Source organism: Littorina saxatilis, linkage group LG2 (genome assembly GCF_037325665.1).
Source record: "Littorina saxatilis isolate snail1 linkage group LG2, US_GU_Lsax_2.0, whole genome shotgun sequence".
Taxonomy (NCBI): Eukaryota; Metazoa; Mollusca; class Gastropoda; order Littorinimorpha; family Littorinidae; genus Littorina; species Littorina saxatilis.
The window spans coordinates 67011004-67035716 of NC_090246.1; the positions used below are offsets into that span (position 1 = coordinate 67011004).

The window sequence follows — 24713 nt, forward strand, 5'->3', positions numbered from 1 at the left end:
CAACCCCTCGTAACTCTTTCGAGCACTTTGATAACGAACCGCTCATAAAATTCCCCTTCCAATACAGTGGGACCCCTCTTTTAAGATCCTACGTTAAAGCCCATTCGTGCAAAACACGAGTGTACGTGGGAGTTGCTGTCTACGAATGCAGAAGAAGAATAAGAAGAACACCCCCCAATACACGATGCCCCCCCCCCCTCCATCTTAAGACTTTTTCTTTTCATAATTTTAACAATTTGTTTTAAATAACATAGATCTGTACATTCACATCCACTTTAAGACTTTCTTATTTGTGACCCTCCACCACGAAATGAGTCGCATGTCATCTCGCGCGGTTCTGCACTAGGCTTAATATAAGTCCGGGAGTGTCTGGTAACAGTGTGAGGGACCTTAGTCACAGGTTTATAACTCAAACAGTTTTCGCTCTTTTCTAAAACGGTTTTCACCACTGGATAGAGCATAAAAAAACTCTTTAGAAAAATGTAAAAATATGAATATCATGCAAAGGTGACATGCGACTCATTTCGTGGTGGAGGGTCACATTTTTTTCTCAGATTGTCGGAGGTTGTAAAAGGGAGTTCTACTGTATTGCCTATGTTCCCCGAGAGCAAGTCTTTGGCTTCGAGAGCTGGTGGTCCTTTTGTACAGAAATATTTCGCTGTGGGGAAAGAGATAAAGTTGGAAGGGATGTTGTGACGCTTTGGAAAGTGAGGATTTCGCTTGACTCGTAAATTGTCAAGTGCCACTGATTCGTTGAAACTTTTCTATTGCTCGGTGAAAGTTTCAAATGTGAGCCCGAATGGGATGTTTCTTAAGAGCACTTTCTTTCACAGAACGTCACTTGGTATGCTACATAGTATATAGTCGTAAAGAAAGAGAAAACAAACTATTTGAAGGACGTTTTCAGTGTTTAAATTGCGTGTCTTTTTTCGCAAAAGAAGGTCAAAGATTATTGCAGAATACACGCACGACGGGTTTTTTCCCCGCTGACTCTCTTTACTGCCTTAAAACTAGTGTTGGTGCCTATTGAATTTATTTCATGTCAAACTGGCGGTAAACAAACAAACATATATATAGTACGTACATATACCTACCTAACAATTCTTTCTGACCATTATTTTGCTATATACCTTCTACATCTTGCCTTTATTACGAATCGTATCCGTATCTTTCCTCAGAGCTATGGATAACGACATTCTGCGCCTGAATATACCGAAGGAGCCGAAGCTCGACCCCAACACCGTGTGCAAGACCTACCCGGAACTGACGGCCAACCAGTACAACCTGTGTCGCAAGTACCCCGATGTGACGGCCTCCGCTATTCAGGGTGTCCAGATCGCCATCCACGAGTGCCAGTTTCAGCTGCGTACCCACAGGTGGAACTGCTCTAGTCTGGAGACCAAGAACAAGAATCCTCACTCCAGTCCGCTGCTTACTAGAGGTAAGACCTGTTACTGTTGTTGTTGTTGTTGTTGTTGTTGTTGTTGTTGTTGTTGTTGTTGTTGTTGTTGATGGTGTTGTTGTTGTTGTTGTTTTTGTGTGGCTGGTAGTGGTGGTGGTGTTTGTGATGCGGGTAGTGGTAGTAATGGTGGTTATTGTTGCTGTGAATGTTGTTGTTGTTGTTGTTGTTGTTATAATGGTTGTTGTAAATATTGTTGTTGTCCTCTTGCTGCCGCTGACTTCACTGTCATTGATCGGGTATACGTACGTCTACTGTTGTTGTTGTTGTTGTTGTTGTTGTTGTTGTTGTTGTTGTTGTTGTTGTTGTGTGGAGAGAGAGATGCGTGGGATCCATCCCTTTATTCACACATCAACAACAACAAAATCAACAACAACAACAACAACAACAACAACAACAACAACAACAACAACAAGAACAACAACAACAGCAACAGCAGCAGTAGACGTACGTATACCCTGCACGCATCATGCTGCTGTTTCTGGAGATATTCGGCAAACCCTTCAGGATCTGTCCCATTGCCAGAAATCGCCAACTCAGTCGTACCAATCGGTTGTACGTGCCCCACGTGCAATCGCCGGGAGTACGTTCCAGATATGTAGAAGTATCCTAGCCTCCTAAACGTGCATACATGCGCATGGCACGTGTACCATTCCTAGAAATGGCCGAGCAAACGCCCAACGAAAAATGCAGCGCAGATGTCCTCGTTTGTTGGCCTTGAATCAGGGAACACGCCAACCGCAGACCCATATGGGAACTGCGCACAATCCATCCCAGGGTTTCCAAGTGAGGTCAGCGATGCACTCAGGGGACCGAATAGGAATTCCCTGAACGGGTCCATCTTTTGCCGGTAGCATTCTCACATGTGCGTTCTGTTTTGGAAAGGAATGATGTGCTTGGCCTCGCCCCCGCCCGGAATTGCCGTAAAGCTGATGAGAAACCAGATCCCGATAGCTTTTTATTTTTTTTATTTTTTTTTATATTCCTTCTCTCCTTTTCATTCCTCCGAAGTTTTATGTCGAAAGAAGTGCGTGGTGTTTCAACGTAATGTCTTTCACAGAGACCATAAATTGGGAGGGGTTTACTATGGCGTCATTTTCCGTGGTTGACTGAGAATTGTAATGTAGCTTATATCCGTGTGACTGTTCATTCGGCTCGATTAGACGCATTTTACGGTGTGCAAAAGTTGTGTAAACTTATCCTCAATATACTCCACTGGAGCGTCTCGAAATTATTCCACAGTGATTCGAAAAAAAGACGAGCCTATTACTAAATGGAATTGTTCAGGTAATGTTTTAATCAAGTATGTTGTGTAGACGTGCTTGATTACATACACAGATGCGACTGGAAATTGCGAAATATCGCAAACTATACTGTTTTTAATATTCTTCTTCTTCTTCGTCGTTCGCTCAGACAGCAACTCCGGAGGCCCTGATGAAGGCTGCTGTACGCCGGAGGCTTGTTTTTAATATGAATTAGACTGAACTTATTTTTAAGCGATTGTGACTTTAACAGAAATCCTGCTCACGAAATACATTCAAACTGGGCCTTTAGAATAGACGGACATCATTGGTCTATTCGTTTTATCTGCCGTAGATAGAACTTGTTTGATCCTAATATACATAATACAGAATGTCAAGACATGTTCTTACCTTGGCATTAAAATATTCTGTATGCTATATTCTATATTCTTGATCAAAAGAAATAAATCGTATCTTTGTCGACAATCATAGGTAGACATGATATATACAGATGCATCTTTTCAATGGGTACTTCTGGTTTTACCTGTTGTCCTAATGAAACTACTTTCCAGTCAGTCTAAATCACTTAATAACAACACCCGGCTGGCGTTTTGTTCGGCTCGTCGCGCACCGCTCAGATAAGATCAGATTAGATCAGATGAGATTTCATATGGTCCTGTGGGGTACCCCAATGGACATTCGAGCTCTATAGACCAGAGAGAAATGAGCTCATCATAATCGAAGCCAGTTCGAGTGCTTTGGCTGGTTTAGCATTGCTATAAGTTCAGAATCAGAATCATCATGGAAGCCGGTGCGAGTTTTTTGGTTCGCGAAACGTCACTATAAGTTAAGAATCAAAGTTGAAGAAAAATAACTCATCATGATATCATGATCAAAATCAGAGCGAGAGTTTTGGCATCACTAGCTCAGAATCAGAAACAGAGAGAAATAAAATCATCATAATCAAAGCCAGGGCGAGTGTTTTGGCATCACTAGCTCAGAATCAGAAACAGAGAGAAATACAATCAACATGATCGAACCCGGCAGCGCGAGTGGCGTTTTGGTACTCGGGGTCATTATTCTCATCCGGAGTCCATCGGGCCCAGCGCTCGCCCCCGTGCGTAAACATACGGGATGTTTCAAGTAGGGGAAAACGGTTACCTGCGGGAGTTTATTGAAACAGTTGTCACATACCACACGCTCATCATCGCCCTATCCCCTGCAATAACGGCTTGCAGATGGCACGGCAAGCCCCAACACCTGATGTTTACTCGCCTTTAGACGCTCGTCTTTTTTTCTTCTGTTTCGCCCACCGTCTTCGGTTTGCCCTGGCCGATACTGCGCGTTTCCAGACCCCTACTAATACTACATAATTATCTCTTTGCATAGGTTGCCCTGAACATCGCATGCAGTTTTCACCTGCAAGCAGAAGATACCTGCACTAGGCCCACTCAGGGTGGCTATAGTGCATTGAACCGCTGCTCCCTCGACAGAGCAGCTCGATATGTCGTAGTTAAGGGCTGCAGTGGGACCCCGTTTTAAGACCTCAAAACATCTGAGGAATGCTGGTCTAAAAAAGAAGGAGTCTGAAAATGGGGGTACATTGAAAGAGGGTTTGAACAGAAAATCTGAGAAAACAGGGCCATAAAAAGGAGAGAGTCTTAAACTGGAGTGTCCTAATTGGGGGGGTTTGTTTGTTTGTTTGTTTGTTTGTTTGTTTGTTTGCTTAACGCCCAGCCGACCACGAAGGGCCATATCAGGGCGGTGCTGCTTTGACATATAGTCAAGTATTTTTTTAATTTTATTGTTTTGGGCCCAGAGGGCTTTGAAACAAAGATATAATTTTAACAAAAAAAGGTAACAAATCAGACAGTTAATATATCATGTATACAAATTGAGCGGACAAATACAACAATACTATACAACCAAAATAAATTGGCAATATACACTTCCATACATACAAACAAAAATAAAAGAAATATAGGTTTAACAAAATCAGATAAGAGATCAGACAGATAATATGTATACATTAAGCGGACAACGATAATATACAGCCGAAATAAATTGGCAATACCATTATGCCATGCATCTTTTGTAAAAACACTAAACAAAACAAAAACATGTATTAGTCTATATTACATACATATACATACCAATAAAGAAACTAGATATAACGCTAACATACTAAAATCATAACGTGGGCTACAAATCTTGCTAGCTTCATTAGTTTTATCTTAGATTTACAATTCATTAACTGTTCATATTTTAAACAATTTGGGTGAGATCGGTAATAAGGACTAATTAATTTTCTTCTTTCAGACACTATACTTTCGTCGGTACAAATGAACAAATAGTGAAACTCATCACCTAATTCATTTTTATCGCACATATCACACAATCTTTCATTTCTAGGAGCATTAAAAAATCTGTGCTGATGTATTGGCAACTTATGATTGCTTGTTCTAAATTTTGCTAATTTAACTTGGAATTTCCTAGGCAAACAAAGCAAATACCTTTCCAGACAAAAATCCTTTTTATATATTCTGTAATTAAAACACAAGCTGTTGGCGTTCACGTCAGTGTTCCATTCCTGCAGGAATTGATCTCTTAGCCTTTGTTTTACAACGTTTTTAAAACCTGAGACGGCAAGACTCTGAGTTGTCCATAAATATGATAGACCCAACTTATTTAACATAGTATTGACATGCGACAACCAGGGCAATTTAACGTTTTGTACATGGTACAACTTCAAATGTAGCTTTAACATTAAACAGGACATCTTATTCGCACCATCGTTCATTTCTTTCATCAGTTTATACCAATAAACCAGTAACTGACATTGTACCTCAATTCTAATTGGATAACGACCAAGCTCTCCGTAAACCATACAGGTGGGTGTAGTTTTATATACATCAAGAAGCATTTTTAAAAATCGCAATTGAAACCTTGATAATATGTCTAATGAATCATATCCCCACACCTCACAACCATACAGCAAAATTGGATGTACACACTTCTCAAAAAGATCCAATTGCACATCAATTGGTAAATTTAGTTTTCTACATTTTCGAATTAACGAGAACATTGCACGGTTACCAATCAAACATTGACGTTTCATGGCATTATGAAATTTGTTATTATAGTTAAATAGTACACCTAAGTACACATAGTCCCAAACTACTTGGACAGGTACTCCATTCAAGACAAAATTTGGGATATTCCGTATTTTCCCCCGCGAAAAAACAACTATTTTTGTCTTTTCAATATTTATGCTTAGTCCCCAGTTTTTACAATAACGATCTAGTCCATCCAGGGCTTTTTGCATTTCGCCAGGCGTTTCGGCGAGTATAGCAGTATCATCAGCATATATTAACAGGAACAAATACATATAGTCATTAATGCGTTCAACATCTATTTCTTGGGCTCTTTTCAGGGGCAACTCTAGGCTGACATCATATTCAATCAAAAACTGCTTCAGGTCGTTTAAAAATAGTGAGAAAAGAATCGGTGATAAATTTTCGCCTTGGAAAAGCCCGATGTTTGAGGTGAACGCCTCGGAGAATACACTATTCACCTTCACGCACAATTTTGCCCTATCATACATGTCCTTAATTACATTCAATACCTTACCATTACCGTAATATTCCGTTGCATCAGCTTCTGCCACAGGAGACTGCGTTGCACAGAATCAAAAGCCTTACGCAGATCAATGAAAGCACAATACAACTTTTTCTTTTGTTGTAAAAATATATCAATAAGACAATGTAGTGCAAAAATGTGGTCTACAGTAGAGTGGCCTTTTCGGAATCCAGCTTGTTCGTTGCCGATCACAGAATTGTCATCCAGAAATGCACCACACACAAGACAGAAGTCGCAGCACAGGCTTCATGTCTCACCCAGTCACATTATTCTGACACCGGACCAACCAGTCCTAGCATTAACACCATAATGCCAGACGCCAGGCGGAGCAGCCACTAGATTGCCAATTTTAAAGTGTGACCCGGCCGGGGTTCGAACCCACGACCTCCCGATCACGGGGCGGACGCCTTACCACTAGGCCAACCGTGCCGGTCAATTGGGGGGTTCCACTGTAGCTCATAAGCAAACCAACTGCAAATGAGAAGTTGTGAATGCACAAGGTCTTCATCGATGTGGCTGGACGACACAGTGGGCTGACTATCCCCAAACACTGCCAGTTTTCATGTGCTGGCAGATGACTCAGAAGATCTGCTCTTGGTCTCTAGCCTCTCGCTAGTTGTTGAACCACTTTATAAGGCTCAGAAGATCCGAGTGTACATGGTCTTGAGACGTGGTACGACGATATCATCGCCATATTCCGAAAGACATTTAAACCGCCGGAAGAAAGACATTATAAAAAGTCACCACAGAGTTTTATGTCAATTAAACAGAGGTTTATGCGTAAACACCATGCTAACAAATTTTATTACCAATTCAGTGCCCCATATGGCTTTTTGACCAAGCAGGACGGATTCTAGGTGACCCTCTAAATGTTATAACGTTCAGGCAGGGACCCTTTTTGTTTATCACGCTAAAAATTAACAAGACAAAGTAAAAATGTAATTCAACAATATCAGCGTGATTTATTCTAAAGAATGACACTTCAAAAGCTGTCAGGTAATACTCTCTTTATCTACAAAATACCGAAAAGCGAGTTTTGTCGGTGGGTGCGTAACGGAACAGCAAGGCACCGCCCATCGTCTGAGTGTGCAATGCCGACCGCTCACTTGAAATCTAAATGATCAAAGTTCGGAAAAATCAAGTGAAATTGCGCCAGTCGCTTTACATCAAATGTATCTTTACGTCATTTCCCATCCGTCTGGAGTCGGTTCTAAATCTGTCGCTCTCTGTTCAACGAGAAAAAGCGAAGCAACCGAAACGCATGTTCAACATGGTTTATCTTGTGAGATTGTTGTGTGTCAAAGGCATTTGACCTGTGAATATTCATCACGTCAGGTGTGTTACTCTGATTGGCTGACTCAGGTCACAAGAATTCTTTGACTGACAGGCATAATCAGGTAGAAGCGCTCACGTTCCCATTGCGGTTGTTCTGTCTAATTCGCGGGGTTGCTTCGAAATTTCTTTTGGTCGAATTAAACGGTAATAAAACCGTTATTTCTAATATGCTGACTGTTAGGAAATGATAACAGACATGTCTCACAAACGATATCAGCATTCGCCTAAAAGGCTCATGCTTGATATCTTTTTTCTCGACATGTCTTGTTATCATTTGCCAACAGTCAGCATATTAAAAATAATTCATAATAATTGTATACGTTTCTATCCATATTGACGGTCTTTCTCCTGCAGCTGTAGTTTCCATGGGAATGGATAAGTTTGCCTCGCCTGAAGCCACTTTAGTCATCGAAACCCCAATTGAGGTTGCTAGGCCTATTTGGCAAATTCAAGATATTTCAGCGTCTTGGTTATTCGAAAGGGAGTCTTGTTAAATTGTGCTCACATCGTTAACAATTGGTCAAACTCGTTTGACATAGAATCCGTTGGGCTAGGAGATCGTGTTGCGTAATGTCCATGCGGTGTTAGTTCCTTTCCTGAAGTAGCCCATTCAATTCATGTTTGTCGGCGGAGTGTCCCCAAGCATTACAGTGTTCTAGATGATCGAACGTGTAGCAAAGACCTGTACGTGTACCTGTGGATTTTGCGTCACCCGTGACTCACTTTTTGTCTCCAATGTTCCAAATCATACGTTGTTTTGCTCCCACCAAGACTGCAACTCCTGGCAAACCCGTGACGTAAAGAGAAGATTTGATGACGTTACCCGTACACGTGCTCAAAAGTGCCACATCTAGATCTTGCTAATATTATGTCGTGCAGGGCGTCGTCATGAGAGAGGATCACATGTTACCAGTCGTTTCCAGCCTTTCCTGCTTACCTGCAGTCTCTTGATGTTAGGTTCTGCGCCATCTTCGAAACATTTCTTTTTTCCATTTGCCAGTACTGTATTATCCCATTGCCGGCACATCCGGGTCGCTTCCTCTCAACGAGAGTCGCTCTACCCAGGTGTGCGCGAGTGTAATCAGCTTTTTTTTTCTTTTTTTTTTTTAAACATGCCACTGTGGTAACACGGGGGTGAGACATGGATACCGTCTCTGAGTCTGCACATGGAAGATCAGCAAGAAGTTGGTGTAAATGGACATTGTATTACTTGTTGTTGAAGATACACATTGAAATTTAAAGACAAATATCAGTGGAACAAAATAAGAACAACAAACACATATGTTCCAAATGAACAACGGGGAAACATTTAAAGGAAGGCCGAGAAAACAACTGCCTCCACACCCCATTCCCTCCACCCGGGCCCTATCCCAAATATCGAGACTTGATTTTGATCGCGGTGGTAAAAGAAAGACACAAACTGTATTGGACAAGGAGTTGGTTTAGGTTCTTGGGTGAGTATCAAAGCTGTAGCTTTTGGACAGAGACCAAACACGACGTGGAAATGATAGCATTACTCAACAACACGCGCCGTCAATTTGAGGCTAACTACGCCTCTGCGGTGCGAGACCCAAAGAAAACACGACCATGTATCCGTCTGTGTTACCGTCTGTATCTCTGCGCCTCCAAAACCCTCCTCTGACCTCGCCTTCCCCCAACCTCACCTTCTCCTTCTCAACGCAATCTCACCAAACTCAAAGGCACCTACATGCACTTTACACCTAGTTTTTTCCCCTGAATGTGTGTACGGACAGTTACGATGATACGAACAGACACACAACAGATATAGATATATCCCTGAAGAAGGCCTGGCAACAGGTCGAACATTTGGGCTGCCACTTGAAATTCTTTGTTTGGCTTTTCTTTTCCTTGATTTTGTTATATATATATATTTTGTTATACAAACCAAGGACGACTGAAACCCTTTCTTTAGAGGTCCTTGATACAAACGCATACACACACGTAAGCACGCACGATGCTCTCTCTCTCTGTCTCTGTTTATGTCTATCTGTCTTTCTCTGTCTCTGTCTCTGTCTCTGTCTCTGTCTCTCTCTCTCTCTCTCTCTCTCTCTCTCTCTCTCTCTCTCTCTCTCTCTCTCTCTCTCTCTCTCCACATACCTGATTTATTAGATTTATGTTGACGTCAGACAAGTTTTGATGAAGACACTCTTACCGGGTTAAAAAAAAACATCTTTCTGTATGAACTATTGATGTTCTGCTCAACCTCGCAACTAACTTGCATGTTTTAGTTAAATCTTAGAAATTGACCGAAAACTTGTAATCAGACAATGTCAGTGTTCAACGGATGCGATAGACGACTTTTGAACGAGCACTATGTTATTTCGAAAGTGCTAGTTTATGTGTGAATCAACTCACTCTTAGTGATTTTCTGGCATATATATATAAAGTCATGTACGGCAATATCAAGAAAATATTTTGCAAGATTATATAACATGAATTCCATATAATATTATATGCATGTTGTTCCCCACCGTCATTTTCACCCGATTGATTTTTTTCTCTCTCCGGGGTTTCTTCTTAATTAGAACTTTTAAAACTCTAACCATCGTTTCTGGAACCTATCATTACTTCCTAAGTGTTGATACAGATACAATTTGAGGCGGAAAAAGATTTTGGCAGCTGCTGTCTCGTTGCTGCGAAAACATGATTAGTATCAACTCCAACTAGCAGATAGCAGAAGGGAGTGTCCTCATCAGCTAAACACTCCGTCATTAGGCCAGCTTCAAAAGAAACGCAACAGACAAGGCATGGTGGTGTCTGTGTCTGGCTGTACGCTGTTTTGTTTACGTGGAAATGTAGAGTTTGTGTACGCGGTTTGTCTTTTTCTTGTCTGTTTTTCGCCGTGTTCCACAGACAGTTTTGTTTAAATGCGACTGCGTTAATGACTGGATGTGTTAAGGGGAATGATCTGTGATCTTGTGCCAGCTAGCGTATCGTAGTTTCTTCAAGTTCGTATTCCGAATGCCATGCACATTGACTACAAACCCGCTTCCAGATTTACGAGAACAAAAAACGAATTCTCAAGAATGTAGGAAAAAGTCGTTTTCTTTGTTGATTTTGATTGTGCCGGTAACAAATTTCAAGTTGTTAAAATGCTTGAGCTTTTTTAGACTTAGATATTCATTACCTATATATTCGCAATTTCAAAATAACTTCCAGTAATCATTTGCAACAGTGCCTTATGTTTTCCCCCTTTCTATTCCCTGTAAACAGATGGAGATTCCATTTTGTTTCAGACTTATTGACTAAAAGTTAATTGCAAAATCCATGATGACATTTTTGAAAATGAATCAGACCTTTTTTATTTTTTTATTTTTTTTATTTTTTTGCCAAGCACATCATTGTGGGGCTTTTAATGAATAACATGCATCCGTCCACTCACAATATATTTTCTTTCATCCTTCAACATTTACCACTCAAAAAGTCTATAGTATTAACATTCATGAAACAAATGAAAGGCATCTACGGATGTATAGATGCATAATTGACCTCACTCATTTGGAATACATTCTGACAATTCATTATAAAGACATCTGATAGAGCGACAGAGAGAGAGAGAGGAGAGAAAGAGAGAGAGAGAGAGAGAGAGAGAGAGAGAGAGAAAGAGAGAGAGAGAGAGGGAAAGAGAGAGAGAGGGAAAGGGGGGTAATGATGGTGGAGGTAACATTTACAATTCTTTTTATTAAAAAAAATTTACTAAATATTTGTCTTGGAACTTTTTAATCAGAAATAAATATTTTTGATCTGCAGTTGCCTTTCCAAGATAATAAAAAGAGGCATTGAAATACTTATGCACATTTTAGCAACCAAAATTATGCAGTTTAATTCTTTCAACAGAGTTGCATGCATTTTTCGATTTTAACTCCAAACATGATTTCATGCACAGTTAACTTTATCTGTTTATCCAAGTGTACCTACATATCGTCCTTGTCCGATTAAAACCTCGTAACTCGATTTTTTGCGAAATCTACTTTTTTACATCAATATAATCTACGATTTTTTCTCTATTTTTTGGTTATTTTGGTGAAAGCCTAAGATCGCTGGAAGTCAGTTAAAAATGGGTATACAAATACTTCGTATATCATTTTGGCAAAACCGCGAACCAAAATTACAGGTAACTTGAGTTACGAGCTTTTTTTTGTTCGTGTGTTTTTCAGTTTTGGCCGATGCAAACCTCGTATGTCGACTTACAATTTTTCTAATATCTAAACACGGCGGTTAATGAACTGTTTCCGTTAGATACGAGGTTACGGTAACATGTCCGTACGCTCAGAGTTTAGGCAACATTAATTATTAGCGTCATTAATGAAGCTAGAAGTGCCCACATTACGTAACTATTGTGTAGTAAAATGACACTCTACGACATCAGTTATTGTTCAAATGATTTTTGTGTTGGTATTTTCCTTTGCTGAGTACAAAAGCATAACTACAAAGAGAGATTAAGCAGTTAAAGTATTCTGAAATATCTCTTAACTATGTAACAGTTCAGTCCTGAACTTCTGATCTTATTTGTTAGCTGAAGATGTACAGGTATGCATATGTCACGTACTGAAGTTGTGTTATAGTGTCTGAATGCAGTCTGTCATGTCTGGCAGTGGGTCCTTCACACCTGAAAGCCAATTCTCTTCGCTTGAAGATCTTAGGTTGATGTGCTGTGTGTGCCTGAATAAAAGTTCTATACCATGGAATTTCGAAACGGAACTTATCATAGATGACATCACTGTTCGTATGGACTCTGATTGTGTTTCGTGGGTGTACTGTGTCCATTATCATGGTCAGTTTCATGTGGACTGCATTGACCCAACAACTGTTAAGCATGACAAAAACTGTATCTGCTCGACTTGTTTGCATTAGGAGTCATGTTTGTTCTGTCTGGTGCAAGCTCCGCATGAGCGAGCAGGAGTCAATTGGTGGTGCAGATTTCGCTTGGAAACAAAATCACTATCTTCCAGGAGTAATGGAAGTAGTGAAGCAAACCAAACATTGTGATTCACCAACCCCAAAAACTATGAATGCAACGTTTGCTGTGAATCCAAGTACGGAAACATCCCATAGCATGTGTACCAGATGCACATTCAACGCAAAGACGAAGCTTGCAAATAACAGAACATTGACAAGAGGGTTGCTAAAGAGAATGGTGATGTCCAAGTTTTCACCCTGTATCTGCAGGTCGACTTGTTGGCCCTATGTATATAAGCAAATTAAAAAAATACTTCAAGGCCAAGCTGTGCTGCCACTACTGTCTTCACATTGTACAACTTGAGTGACACAGAGGTTACTTGCTACTTTTAGGATGAGTCAAAAAAGATAAGTCAAAAGCAACAGTTGGCGAAACAACCAAGGCAATCATTATCTACAATGACGGCTGTGGGTACCAGAACCGCAGTTTAATAGTCTTGGGAAACGCCCATCTTTACTTTGCAGTCAGTCAAGGAAAAGTCGTTTTCCAAACGTTTCCTGAGAAAGGTCATCCCGGCCTGGATGAAAGTAGACTCTGTACACCCAGCTATCAAAAACAAACTAAGGAGAATACGAGGAAGCCATCACCTCTGCAAGAAAAAGGCAACCTTACAAAGTTGTCCAGGTAGCCCACACATTCTTCAAGGACTTTCTTGATCTCAGACACTTCTGGGGATCCATAATTGGTGGATATTCGCAGTCCGAAGTACCTGCCTGACGGTACTTGTCGCTACAAGCTCATCTATTCTGAGGAGTGGTGGCCTTTTTCACAAAGAAGAAGAAGAGCACATGGTGAGCCCAATATCATCCCCCAGCTCTACTGAGTACGGCTGACCATCAAAGACATAAAGTGGCAGCATCTTCAGCATGTCAAGGAGGTTTTTCCAGTAGATTCATACCAATACACATGGTCTACCCTATGGTCGTTAAGCTCTGCATTCTCATGAGTGGTCATCCTGCATAACTACTAGCTGTTCAAGGACATTTGGATGACAATTGCACTCAAACTAAGATATCTCATTGTTTTCAAGGAATACTCTGTTTTCTGTGCATACAAAAAGGCTCCTGTATGGATGTTTACGCTTTCCTGCAAGCAAAGAATGTTATGTACTGATAAGCTTCAGTTTACACTTGGTTTTGTTTGTGTGTTAATTGACAAGGTTGCAAGGAGACTGCAAGGACATTTTACACAAGTATGATAATACATCGGTTTGTACAATCAAAAAACAAATGAACATTGTGACAAAAGAACGATTGTGTGTTTACTGCGTATAAAACATTGTTTTTGTCTTTTTTGTTCTTTGGCTATGTTATAAAACCTTGTAAGTCTTCAAGTTTGGTCGGGTTTTAAAAAAGAAAAACTCGTATCTTGCAATTTTGTTGAATATCGTGCGTTTTAATTGTGACCAACACTATTTAATTACACACAGTAATTTGTTTGTGTTCGTAGATCATGTGCAGAAAAAATTGGCTTATTTTGATGACAAGTTATTTTTTAAAGACGTTTTTTGTGTTTTTCTCGAAACGCTCAAAATCGATTTACGAGGTTTCAATCGGACAAGGACGATATAAAGTTCAATTTGTTTCCAAAACTCAAGCACCACTGGGCAAAAGAAAAAAAGTGTTCTATAGATATAGTCAATGCTATTACTACAGTGTGAACAAATATTGTCTTCCACAACTTTCATTTTACATAACATAATATTTGTGGGGTAAATATTGGGAAGTAAGTTCTATTGTAATACTCGTAGCCTTGTCTCTTTAACCGATTCAAAACTCATCAGCCAATCTTTCTTGTCAATTTCATAATTAAATTTCCTCCTCCAAAATCCAATTGCACACGGTTCAACAAGTTTCATGCTTACTAATTCTTTTCTGAACTGTTGTGCGTTGTGTACTTTCTTACCACGATAAGAGGGGATATCCATCAAATCAATTTCTTCCTTTCCGTGCATCATCTTATTAATAACATTTACAACAACATCATTATTTTATTTACATGGGAGATTTATATAGCGCTTGACGTTCTCTAAGCGCTTTACATATTAATTTATGCCGTGTGAGATGGAATTGTTTACACAATATAATTATCTCGCATTCACATCGGCCAGTAATTTTCAAGCCATTACGGCGAATATTTACTTTTCATGGCCTATTATTCCAAGTCACACGGGTATTTGGTGGACTTTTTTTTTATCTATGCCTATACAATTTTGCCAGGAAAGACCCTTTTGTCAATCGTGGGATCTTTAACGTGCACACCCCAATGTAGTGTACACGGATACAAGGATACAAGGATACTGGAAACGGTTGAAAGGTACTTAGATGACAGGGCAAAGTTACCACTAAATGGAATTGGCAAGGCAAGGTGTTTTCTTCAGTAATTGACTGGAAGACAGCTTTGGCGTACGTCTTATGTCTGTGTGTGGTCAGATTGTCTTATTTGTGTCAGTTGTCTTGGATATAGCTCTAGAATTGGTAAATGTGGCAGCATAAACAACTGCGTTCACACTGAGGAAATATATACCACTGTTTAGTTTGGTGTGGTGTGTAACTCTGTCTACCATCTGTTTGTCTGTGTGTGTGTCTGTCTATGTGTGTGTGTGTCTGTCTGTGTGTGTGTGTGTGTGTGTGTGTGTCTGTCTGTGTGTGTGTTTGTGTGTGTGTGTGTGTGTGTGTCTGTCTGTCTGTCTGTCTGTCTGTCTGTCTGTCTGTCTGTCCGGCTGTCTGTGCATCTTCGTGTGCGTGCCTGTGTAGTGCATGCCGTGCATCTGTCTGTCTGTTGTATCTGTCTCTCTGTCTCTCCATATTTGCATTTCTATGCCTCTCACCGTATGTCTGTGTCCGTGTGTGTTCACTAAACAAACACGGCTAAACTCTTCCAAAGCCATTCATCTAATCGAGACAACTTTACCTTTTTCATGGTGGTCGCGCCAGTTTCCATGGACGGCTAGTCAACATCTTGGTACATACTCTCGCATCTCCAGTAATCTCTACACATCCTTCATGTTGAATGCGGTTGGCAAAAGCGAAGCCTCGCGCAGAATTCCAACCTGCTGGATCAAGTCTTCTGCACCCCCCTGCACCGATGGTCCATCTTGAGGGCTGTTTAGTTTTGTGCTTTGAAGCTTGATAGAGCTGTAAGCATGGCTTTGGATCGGGGGGAGCATTGGTCCTTTACCTCTTGGTTCGTGCGCCGTTTGTTGATTTCCCTGAGATGCTCCTTTTGGTGGCTCTGTCTCTCCCTTTCTCTGTTTCTCTCAGCTGGGGACACCTGCTTGGGTTTGTTGAGTGGGGTATTAGGTGAGTAAAAGTGTCTGTTTAGGACAGGCACTGCCATCGTCTTCTGCGTCTTCTTCTTCTACTTCTTTTATTTCCTCAGTCTTCGTATGTGTGTGTGGTGCCTTTTTCGCTTACCAAATGACGTGCATTTGACGTGTGCTGCATCAAGGTTGGGAAATGTGTGAAACTGCAGTTGCGTTTGTAAGATCAACGAAAAACAGCAACGAAGCAGAAACAGAGGAAACCGTTAAAGAAGCATGTAAATAAAAGCCCCCTCCCTAAAGAAAGGAGCTGTGTGTGTGTGTGTGTGTGGGGGGGTACAGAATCAACAAAGGCGAGTCAGATTAGAAAGAAACAAGTTCGACCTTGATGGCATTATAATGATAATAATCACTAAACATTTTTAAGTGCCTAACCCATGGTTCTAGGCCCTTTACAAAAGAACATATACAGAATAGAACAATTAAATGTACAACCTACATAAAACAATTAACCGTATGGACAAAAATCACCACATGTACTGTTCACTCAATATTCATATATGCTATACACACTGCATAGACACACTTACATTACATGCACTCCAAACTTGCACTTAACATTGTCTCTTGGTGATAGTATACCATTTGTTTATGTTTTCGCTGATGATAGTCTTTTTTTGTGATACGTAAAACGTTTTTGTCTCAATGAACACATCGACCACGTATGTATGGTTTGAAAACAATGATTTCTGTTTTTTTGTGGTCTGTTTATTTGTTTTGTTTTTTGTTTGTTAAGATTGTTTGTTGGTCGGTTGGATAATGGTTTGTTGTGAGTTTGTGTGTTTGTTTGTTTGTTTGTTTGTTTGATTTGGAGTTTGTTTGTTATAAACATCACGTTTTCCTTGTTTTAATCACCAAGACGTAATGGCATATTCAACGCATACCTCACTACCATCTTACACTTATTCCTTGTTCTTTTTGTCAACTCAGGCTACAAAGAGACGGCCTTTGCCTACGCCATCTCAGCAGCAGGAGTCACCCACCAAGTGTCCAAGGCTTGCAGTATGGGCAAGCTGAAATCCTGCGGCTGTGACATGAGTGTTCTGCAAGCCGGGCACCATGCCGGCCATCCCGGGCACTTCGGGCACAAACAGGGATACCCAGGCTACAACAGGCCCAAGGCCGTGGGTCAGACGTTTGAGTGGGGAGGGTGCAGTCACAACGTGGACTTCGGGGAGAGGTATGCTAAGAAGTTTCTAGACTACAAGGAGGAGGCCCGGGACATCCACAGTCAAATCAACCTTCACAACAACAGAGCTGGCAGGCTGGTGAGTAGGAATCAAATATATAGATAATATACACAGTCAAATCAACCTTCACAACAACAGAGCTGGCAGGCTGGTGAGTAGTAATCAAATGTATAGATAGGTTACACAGTGAGATCAACCTTCACAACAACAGAGCTGGCAGGCTGGTGAGTAGTAATCAAATACAGTGGACGCCGCTTAATAAAACCGCGGTTAATAGAGCCAGCCGCTTATAAAAGCCGATTTCAGACGGTCCGGATTTATCACTATATCTTATGTATTAGAAAAAGCCGGTTAATAAAACCAACCCGCCGCCTATTAAAGCCAGTTTTCTCAGAGAAATCACGTAGTTTGTGACTAAAACTCACATTATCTTGTGGAATACGACCAACAAACAAACACTCATAAAATCGTTCTTCTCTGCCGAGCAATGATTCGTGACGGTGACAGTGAAATTATTGATGTACCGAAGTGATCAAAGTACACGTACATGTACATATTTAAAACAAAAGTTCAACATCCTTCGTGAAGTTTTGTTTAGATTCAAACAAGTGTAAATGACGAAAGAAAGTGACTGAGTGACGTAAACAAAAGAGAAGATTTTTTTTTCTTTCGAAAATGACGTATTCCTGGACCGCCGGTTAATAAATCCGCCGCTTATTAAAGCCATTTTTCGTCGGTCCAGAAGTAGCTTTATTAAGCGGCGACCACTGTATATAGATAGGTTACACAGTCAGATCAACCTTCACAACAACAGAGCTGGCAGGCTGGTGAGTAGTAATCAAATATAGGTTACACAGTCAGATCAACCTCCACAACAACAGAGCTGGCAGGCTGGTGAGTAGTAGTCAAATATATAGATAGGTTACACACCATTGGAGGGAGGAGGAGGAGAAGGTGGCGAACTTGCAAATGTATGCCGACATGTATCGGCAGGAAGGTAGAGTCTCAATAGAGCTTTCCCTTGTTATATTTAGTCAAGTTTTGGCTAAATATTTTAACATCGAGGGGGAATCGAAACGAGGGTCGTGGTGTATGTGCGTGCGTGTGTGCGTGCGTGTGTGTGTGTATGTGTGTGTGTGTGTGTGTGTAGAGCGATTCAGACTAAACTACTGGACCGATCTTTATGAAATTTGACATGAGAGTTCCTGGGTATGAAATCCCCGAACGTTTTTTTCATTTTTTTGATAAATGTCTTTGATGACGTCATATCCGGCTTTTCGTGAAAGTTGAGGCGGCACTGTCACGCCCTCATTTTTCAACCAAATTGGTTCAAATTTTGGTCAAGTAATCTTCGACGAAGCCCGGGGTTCGGTATTGCATTTCAGCTTGGTGGCTTAAAAACTAATTAATGACTTTGGTCTTTAAAAATCGGAAAATTGTAAAAAAAAATAAAAATGTATAAAACGATCCAAATTTACGTTTATCTTATTCTCCATCATTTGCTGATTCCAAAAACATATAAATATGTTATATTCGGATTAAAAACAAGCTCTGAAAATTAAATATATAAAAATTATTATCAAAATGTTTTTTCGAAATCAATTTAAAAACACTTTCATCTTATTCCTTGTCGGTTCCTGATTCCAAAAATATATAGATATGATATGTTTGGATTAAAAATACGCTCAGAAAGTTAAAACGAAGAGAGGTACAGAAAAGCGTGCTATCCTTCTCAGCGCAACGAATACCCCGCTCTTCTTGTCAATTCCACGGGCACTGCCTTTGCCACGGGCGGTGGAGTGACGATGCTACGAGAATACGGTCTTGCTGCGTTGCGTTGCGTTCAGTTTCATTCTGTGAGTTCGACAGCTACTTGACTAAATATTGTATTTTCGCCTTACGCGACTTGTCCTTTTTCTTTTCCAATGAACATTTGAGATGAGGGTTGAATTGCTGAAAATCTTATACGGCTTCATTGTACTCCTTGTTTTTGCTATAATATATGTGACCCTCCACCACGAAATGAGTCGCATGTCACCTCGCGCGGTTCTGCGCTAGGCTTAATGTAAGTCCGGGGAGTGTCTGGTAACAGTGTGAGGGTCACCTTAGTCACAGGCTTATAACTCAAACAGTTTTCGCTCTTTTCTGAAACGGTTTTCACCACTGGATAGAGCATAAAAAACTCTGTAGAAAAATGTAAAAATATGAAAACCATGCAAAGGTGACATGTGACTCATTCCGTGGTGGAGGGTCACATAATTGTAACCACTGACCTATTCTCCCTCCGCTTGTAGGCACCTATCCGCAACGTGCAAAAGCAGTGGACGTGTCACGGCATATCGGGGTCTGGCGATCCGAAAACGTGTTGTAAGCCACAACCCCCACCCCCTCTTCCCACAGCATAGCACACTTCATCTTCCTCACTTTTTATAGTAAGCATTGCCTTCCTTATCTCTGTTTGCAGGCAGTGATCCGCAACGTTCAGAAGCAGTGCAAGTGTCACGGCATGTCGGGGTCGTGCGAGCTCAAGACGTGCTGGAAGGCCACCCCGGAGTTCAGGAAGGTGGGCAAGCTGCTAAAGAAGAAGTTTGATGACGCCACAAAGGTACAGGTACGGACACTTTCGACTTCTTCGCAGATTTGCTTGACAATTGGCTACTAACTTTAACGTGACGCTCCTGGGGTTGGTAAAAGAAGCAAGAGTGTGAGGTCAATGCATGTGGATTTGGTAAAGTATTGTTAATGGTGGTGGTAGTAGAGGTAGCAGCAGATTCAACGCCAGTAGTGGCAGTAGTAGTAGTAGTAGTAGTAGTAGTAGTAGTAGTAGTAGTAGTAGTAGCTAGTAGTAGTAGTAGTAGTAGTAGTAGTAGTAGTAGTAGTAGTAGTAGTAGTAGTAGTAGTAGTAACCATAGCTATCATTGACATTGCGGATGGAACAGCAGTAGATACATCATTACGTGGCAGTAGTAGTAATAGTGTTGGTGGTGGTGGTGACATTAAATTTTGATGAAACTGCAACAGCAAATGCAGCAGCAGTAATATTACTCGTAGTAGCTGCACCAGTAGACTTGGCAGCAGCAGCAGTAGTATGTTGCAATACGATGTGGTGGTGGCGATGGTGGTGATGGTAGCAATGAAAGGAACAACCGAAGCAGTAGTGAGTAGCAGCAATAGTAGAGGCGTCTGTGGTGGTGGTAGCAGTAGTAGTAAGAACATCACCACCAACAACAGCGATTTCTTTTTCCCTTACCAACGCTGGCGATAGTAGTATAATAGTAACGTAAGAATCTGTGGGTGGTGTAGTGAGTTGAAAGTGGTAGAAACAGTCATTCAATTAAAGTAGGTAAAAAGCCTATCAAGTCAATTACTGGAGATGAAACAGATTCGTGAGGCTGTTTCTTGTTGGGCAAGAAAGGGATGGGGAGACAGAGTCGTGCGATTCGTACGGTTCTAAAAACTTGCCCCAGAGACCCAAACAAGGCCAGGATCCTTTAAGGACAAAGCCGTAATTTCCGAATTATGCTGCGGCAGTTAGGACTTTTTATAGTTTATATCGTAAGGGTATTTCATAGCTTTGTATCGCAAAAGCGATGCATACGACCACCCACACCGGGAGGCAAAAACAACCCCTCCTTTGACAGAGCAAAGGATATGATGGCAAAATCCCATATAACTGCTTTAAGTAACCCTTTACGCGCAAGGGGAATTGCTTATTTTTCCATGGCTCTCGTGACCTTCGAAAGCAGAGAAGTTAAAGGCACAGTAAGCCTCCCGTAAACCATCACAGAGCTCCCAGAGCGTCTGCATACAGTACAAGCATACTTCCATTTGAACGCTCACCGAACGGGAACATCCTGGCTGCTTTCTGTCGAGCGTGAGAAATTTTCAAAGAATTTATTTTCGTGGACTTGGTCCTCTACAACAATGGCGCCTCGTTTTGGTGCTGGACGGCTGTTATGAATATTCAATACCGGAAATCACGCCCGAACAGTAAGCCTCCCGTAAACCATCACAGATACTGTCAGGCTTTTACACACAGTACAAACATTCTTCCATTTGAACGCTCACCAAACGGGAACATCCTAGGTGCCCTACGTAAAGAGCGAGCAAATTTTAAAGAATTAATTTTGCAGATTGTCTCGAACACTTTTTGGACCCATCCTGAACTCAGGTCAAACATGAGTTACTTCCCTTCGGGTCTCATTCTATCGATGTAAACTGGCGATAGCCGTGAATAGATGATTATCAAAATGTTTTTGGACCGTGGTGCGTTTTTGCGCTAGACCTAACTTTTAAAATCTAAATAATAAATTGACAGCTTGTTACACAAACATTCTTTAAATATAAAAGAATTCTTTTTTCATCAAGACAAGATCAGTACAATTCGAAGTTGTGAAAGTTTGAAAAAAGAAAAGCCCGGAAGCAGGGTCACGCAAGGGTCGTAGCAGACGACGGTTTATGCATATCGCCGTTCCTCTCAACAGTCAAAAGCCATCGCTAGAGTTCTTGTGAACCACAGCCGTTTGTTTCGTGCATAAAAACGTGCTATTGTAAATAAGCTCACATCGAGTCGCATTCAAATGACTAACTGACGTCTACATTGTGAAAGAGGGAAACTGGATCACACGGGTTCACGATGGCTCAGGGGTAAGATAAACCACTCAAAATTAAATTCTTTGAAAATTGTTCGCTCTTTACGGAGGGCACCTAGGATGTTCTCAATCGGTGAGTGTTTAAATGAAAGGGTGTTTGTACTGTGTGTAAAAGCCTGACCGTATCTGTGATGGTTTACGGGAGGCTTACTGTGCCTTTAAGTAGAAGTTGGCACCGCTGGTGAACTTCGCACATTGTTTTTGCGATCATTGAGTAATCGTTTTTGAGGCTATGTGTTACCTGTAGTTTGTGTTCAGTTGGTTACATAACGAGTTTTAGGCGTAGTGAAATGTTTTGCCAGCGTAGTAAAACGTCGTGGGGCTGTGGTAATTGTCCTGACACTAAAATTAACTATTTTTGCCAAGCAAACATTGGAGTTTTTATAACTAATAAGAGTTCTGCAATAAAGACAGTGTTTGTAGATAATTACCTGTTGTTTTGTGTTTTCAACATTAACTCTATTTCGGAAGTTACCTTTCTGAGTAATTCATGGTATTCGTGTAAAGGGGATATGTGTGTGTGTGTGTGTGTGTGCGTGTGTGTGTGTGTGTGTGTGTGTGTGTGTGTGTGTGTGTGTGTGTGTGTGCGTGCGTGTGTGTGTGTGTGCGTGTGTGTGTGTGTGTGTGTGTGTGTGTGTGTGTGTGTGTGTGTGTGTGTGTGAAGAATTAACCATTGTTTTCTCTGCATTATAGCTAGTTAGCAATGGCGCCTTCAGGGATTTGAGCCATTCTTTTAGCTCTGCACTAAAAACAGAAACACAGACCAACGAACAGTTGTTTTAAAGCAGGTACTTACGCTCGCTCGCGTGCGTACACAAATAGCATTGGCACACACACAGACACGTACACACTTACTTTCTTTCTTTCTGTCTTTCTTCCTTACTTTCGTTTTTTCGTTCATTATTCTAACCAGTGGTCAACACAACTTAAAATCACTCATTTCAAAACTTGTTCTGTCTTCTTCCTCCGACCCTCAGTTGGACGTGACCAACTCCGCTCACGGACGAATCTTCAAGCGGAACGGCAAGCGACCCAGGCGCATGGAGCTGCTCTACTTCGAGAGGTCGCCCAACTTCTGCGACCCCAATCCTATGGTGGATTCTCCAGGCACCACGGGTCGCCTGTGCAACAAGACCAGCACAGGGGTAGACAATTGCGAGACGCTGTGCTGCGGAAGGGGATACAACACCCTCAAGGTGAAGCGGTCGGAGAGGTGCCACTGCAAGTTCTACTGGTGCTGCTACGTGGAGTGTAAGGTGTGCACCTACAACGAGTGGGTCACTGTGTGCAAGTAGACGTCTGGTATCAGGTACGAGAACAGCTACTGGTTGTGCCTTCAGCTAGTATACATCGGTCGAGCCTGATCGTTGCGAACACACTAGGCGTAGTTTCAGGTCGCAGCACAGCAGCTTCCACTCCTACTGCTAATTTAGGAGTGTTAGGTCTGCTACGTCTGCAAGTAGACGTCTAATCTCGTCCTTGAGAGAACAGTGGACAGCTTCTATTTGTGTCAGCAACCTACAAGAGTTAAGCATGACAACTGCATGTTTTGTCATTAGCAAGTTTACAAGAGTAGTCAAGCATGAAAACAGCTGAGATGTCAGCATGTTTACAAGAGTCTAGGCTGAAAACGGCTGAAGTGTCAGCATGTTTGCAAGAGTCTAGGCTGACAATGGCTGAGGTGTCAGCATGTTTACAGGAGTTACGCCTAAGAACAGATGAGGTGTCATCAAGTGTACACAAGGCAAGCCTAAGAACAGCTGAGGTATCAGCATATTTACAAGAGTCAAGGATGAACACAGCTGAGGTGTCAGCAGATTTACAAGAGTCAAGCATGAACACAGCTGAGGTGTCAGCCAGTTTCGAAGAGTCGTGTTTGAACGTGGTCGAGCACACACTTTACAGATCCTGAGTTTCAGGTCGCACAGAATCTTCGAGTTCAAGTAAAAGAAAGTCAACTGTCACAGGCGATTGAAGTGGGAGTCTTTTGTGCAAGTCACAATTTTGAGGACAGGTGTACGTAACGTCTGGGATGTCGTTTGGCTTGGGCAGTGGGCGAAACTAGGAAGCCTATTCCTATTATGTCAGAACTAGCTACAACTCACATTAAAATGACGAACATGAAATCATTTGCACACGAAACGAAATAGGATCAGCCGTGTTTAATGTTAATGTCAAGTGACCCATAGCACAAGAGGATCAGACGAATCACAAGTACGTAAGGCCCTGGACCTCTCTTCTTCCTTGTCCGCTTCTGTTTACACATCAACTCCTGTGGCGCGTGCAAGTGACTTCGAATGCGGTGCATGTCTAGCATCTGCGACTGGCAATTAATATTAAATTACTGTGTCTGGTCTGCAAATATCCTGTGCATGTGGGGGTGCAAGTGACTTCGCTTGCGACAGTTATCTAGAATCTGCGACTCAGTGGCAACTATTATTAAATTACTGTGTGCCCAACCCTGATCTGCAAATATTGTGAATTGCTTGTTGTGAACATTGTGTTTTTTTCTTCTTGGAACTGAATCACTGTGGAAGCGCCGTAGACTGCAACCCAAACAATTGGTGCGCGTGACTTACGTGTAATGATGCCCAAATCTGTGTTCAGGTGTCATATGGTGTGCGTCATTCTGTGCATGCACTATTTTATTTCAGTGTGCATAGACTGCTGCAGACAATTCTGCCAACGAATCTGAATTGTTTTACGTATATCTTGCATTTTTTTAGACGTCGAATGTTGCCCTTTATTTCCGTAAAAGGTAAGGTACTGTCATTGTGAAAGTGTGCAAAAATGACTTTAATGTGTTCATGTTATTTCATGTTGATGTGCGAAAGCCGTGCCTTGCTTAAATTCTCCTCAGATAGATTAAAACATTGTTGTAAATATCATGTTGC

The 24713-nt window shown here is 41.4% G+C and overlaps 1 protein-coding gene across 1 annotated transcript in view; it reads left to right on the forward strand.

The window, feature by feature from the left end:
* The window catches only part of LOC138959574 (protein Wnt-10a-like), a 66034-nt gene extending 41871 nt beyond the window's left edge, over positions 1–24163 (forward strand). The window contains exons 3-6 of the mRNA XM_070331114.1: positions 1179–1441; positions 16908–17245; positions 19632–19778; positions 22797–24163. Of these exons, the coding sequence (XP_070187215.1) occupies positions 1179–1441; positions 16908–17245; positions 19632–19778; positions 22797–23114 (1066 nt within the window). The 3' untranslated portion in view covers positions 23115–24163. The remainder of the gene's footprint in view (positions 1–1178; positions 1442–16907; positions 17246–19631; positions 19779–22796) is intronic.
* The last annotated feature ends 550 nt before the right edge of the window (positions 24164–24713 follow it).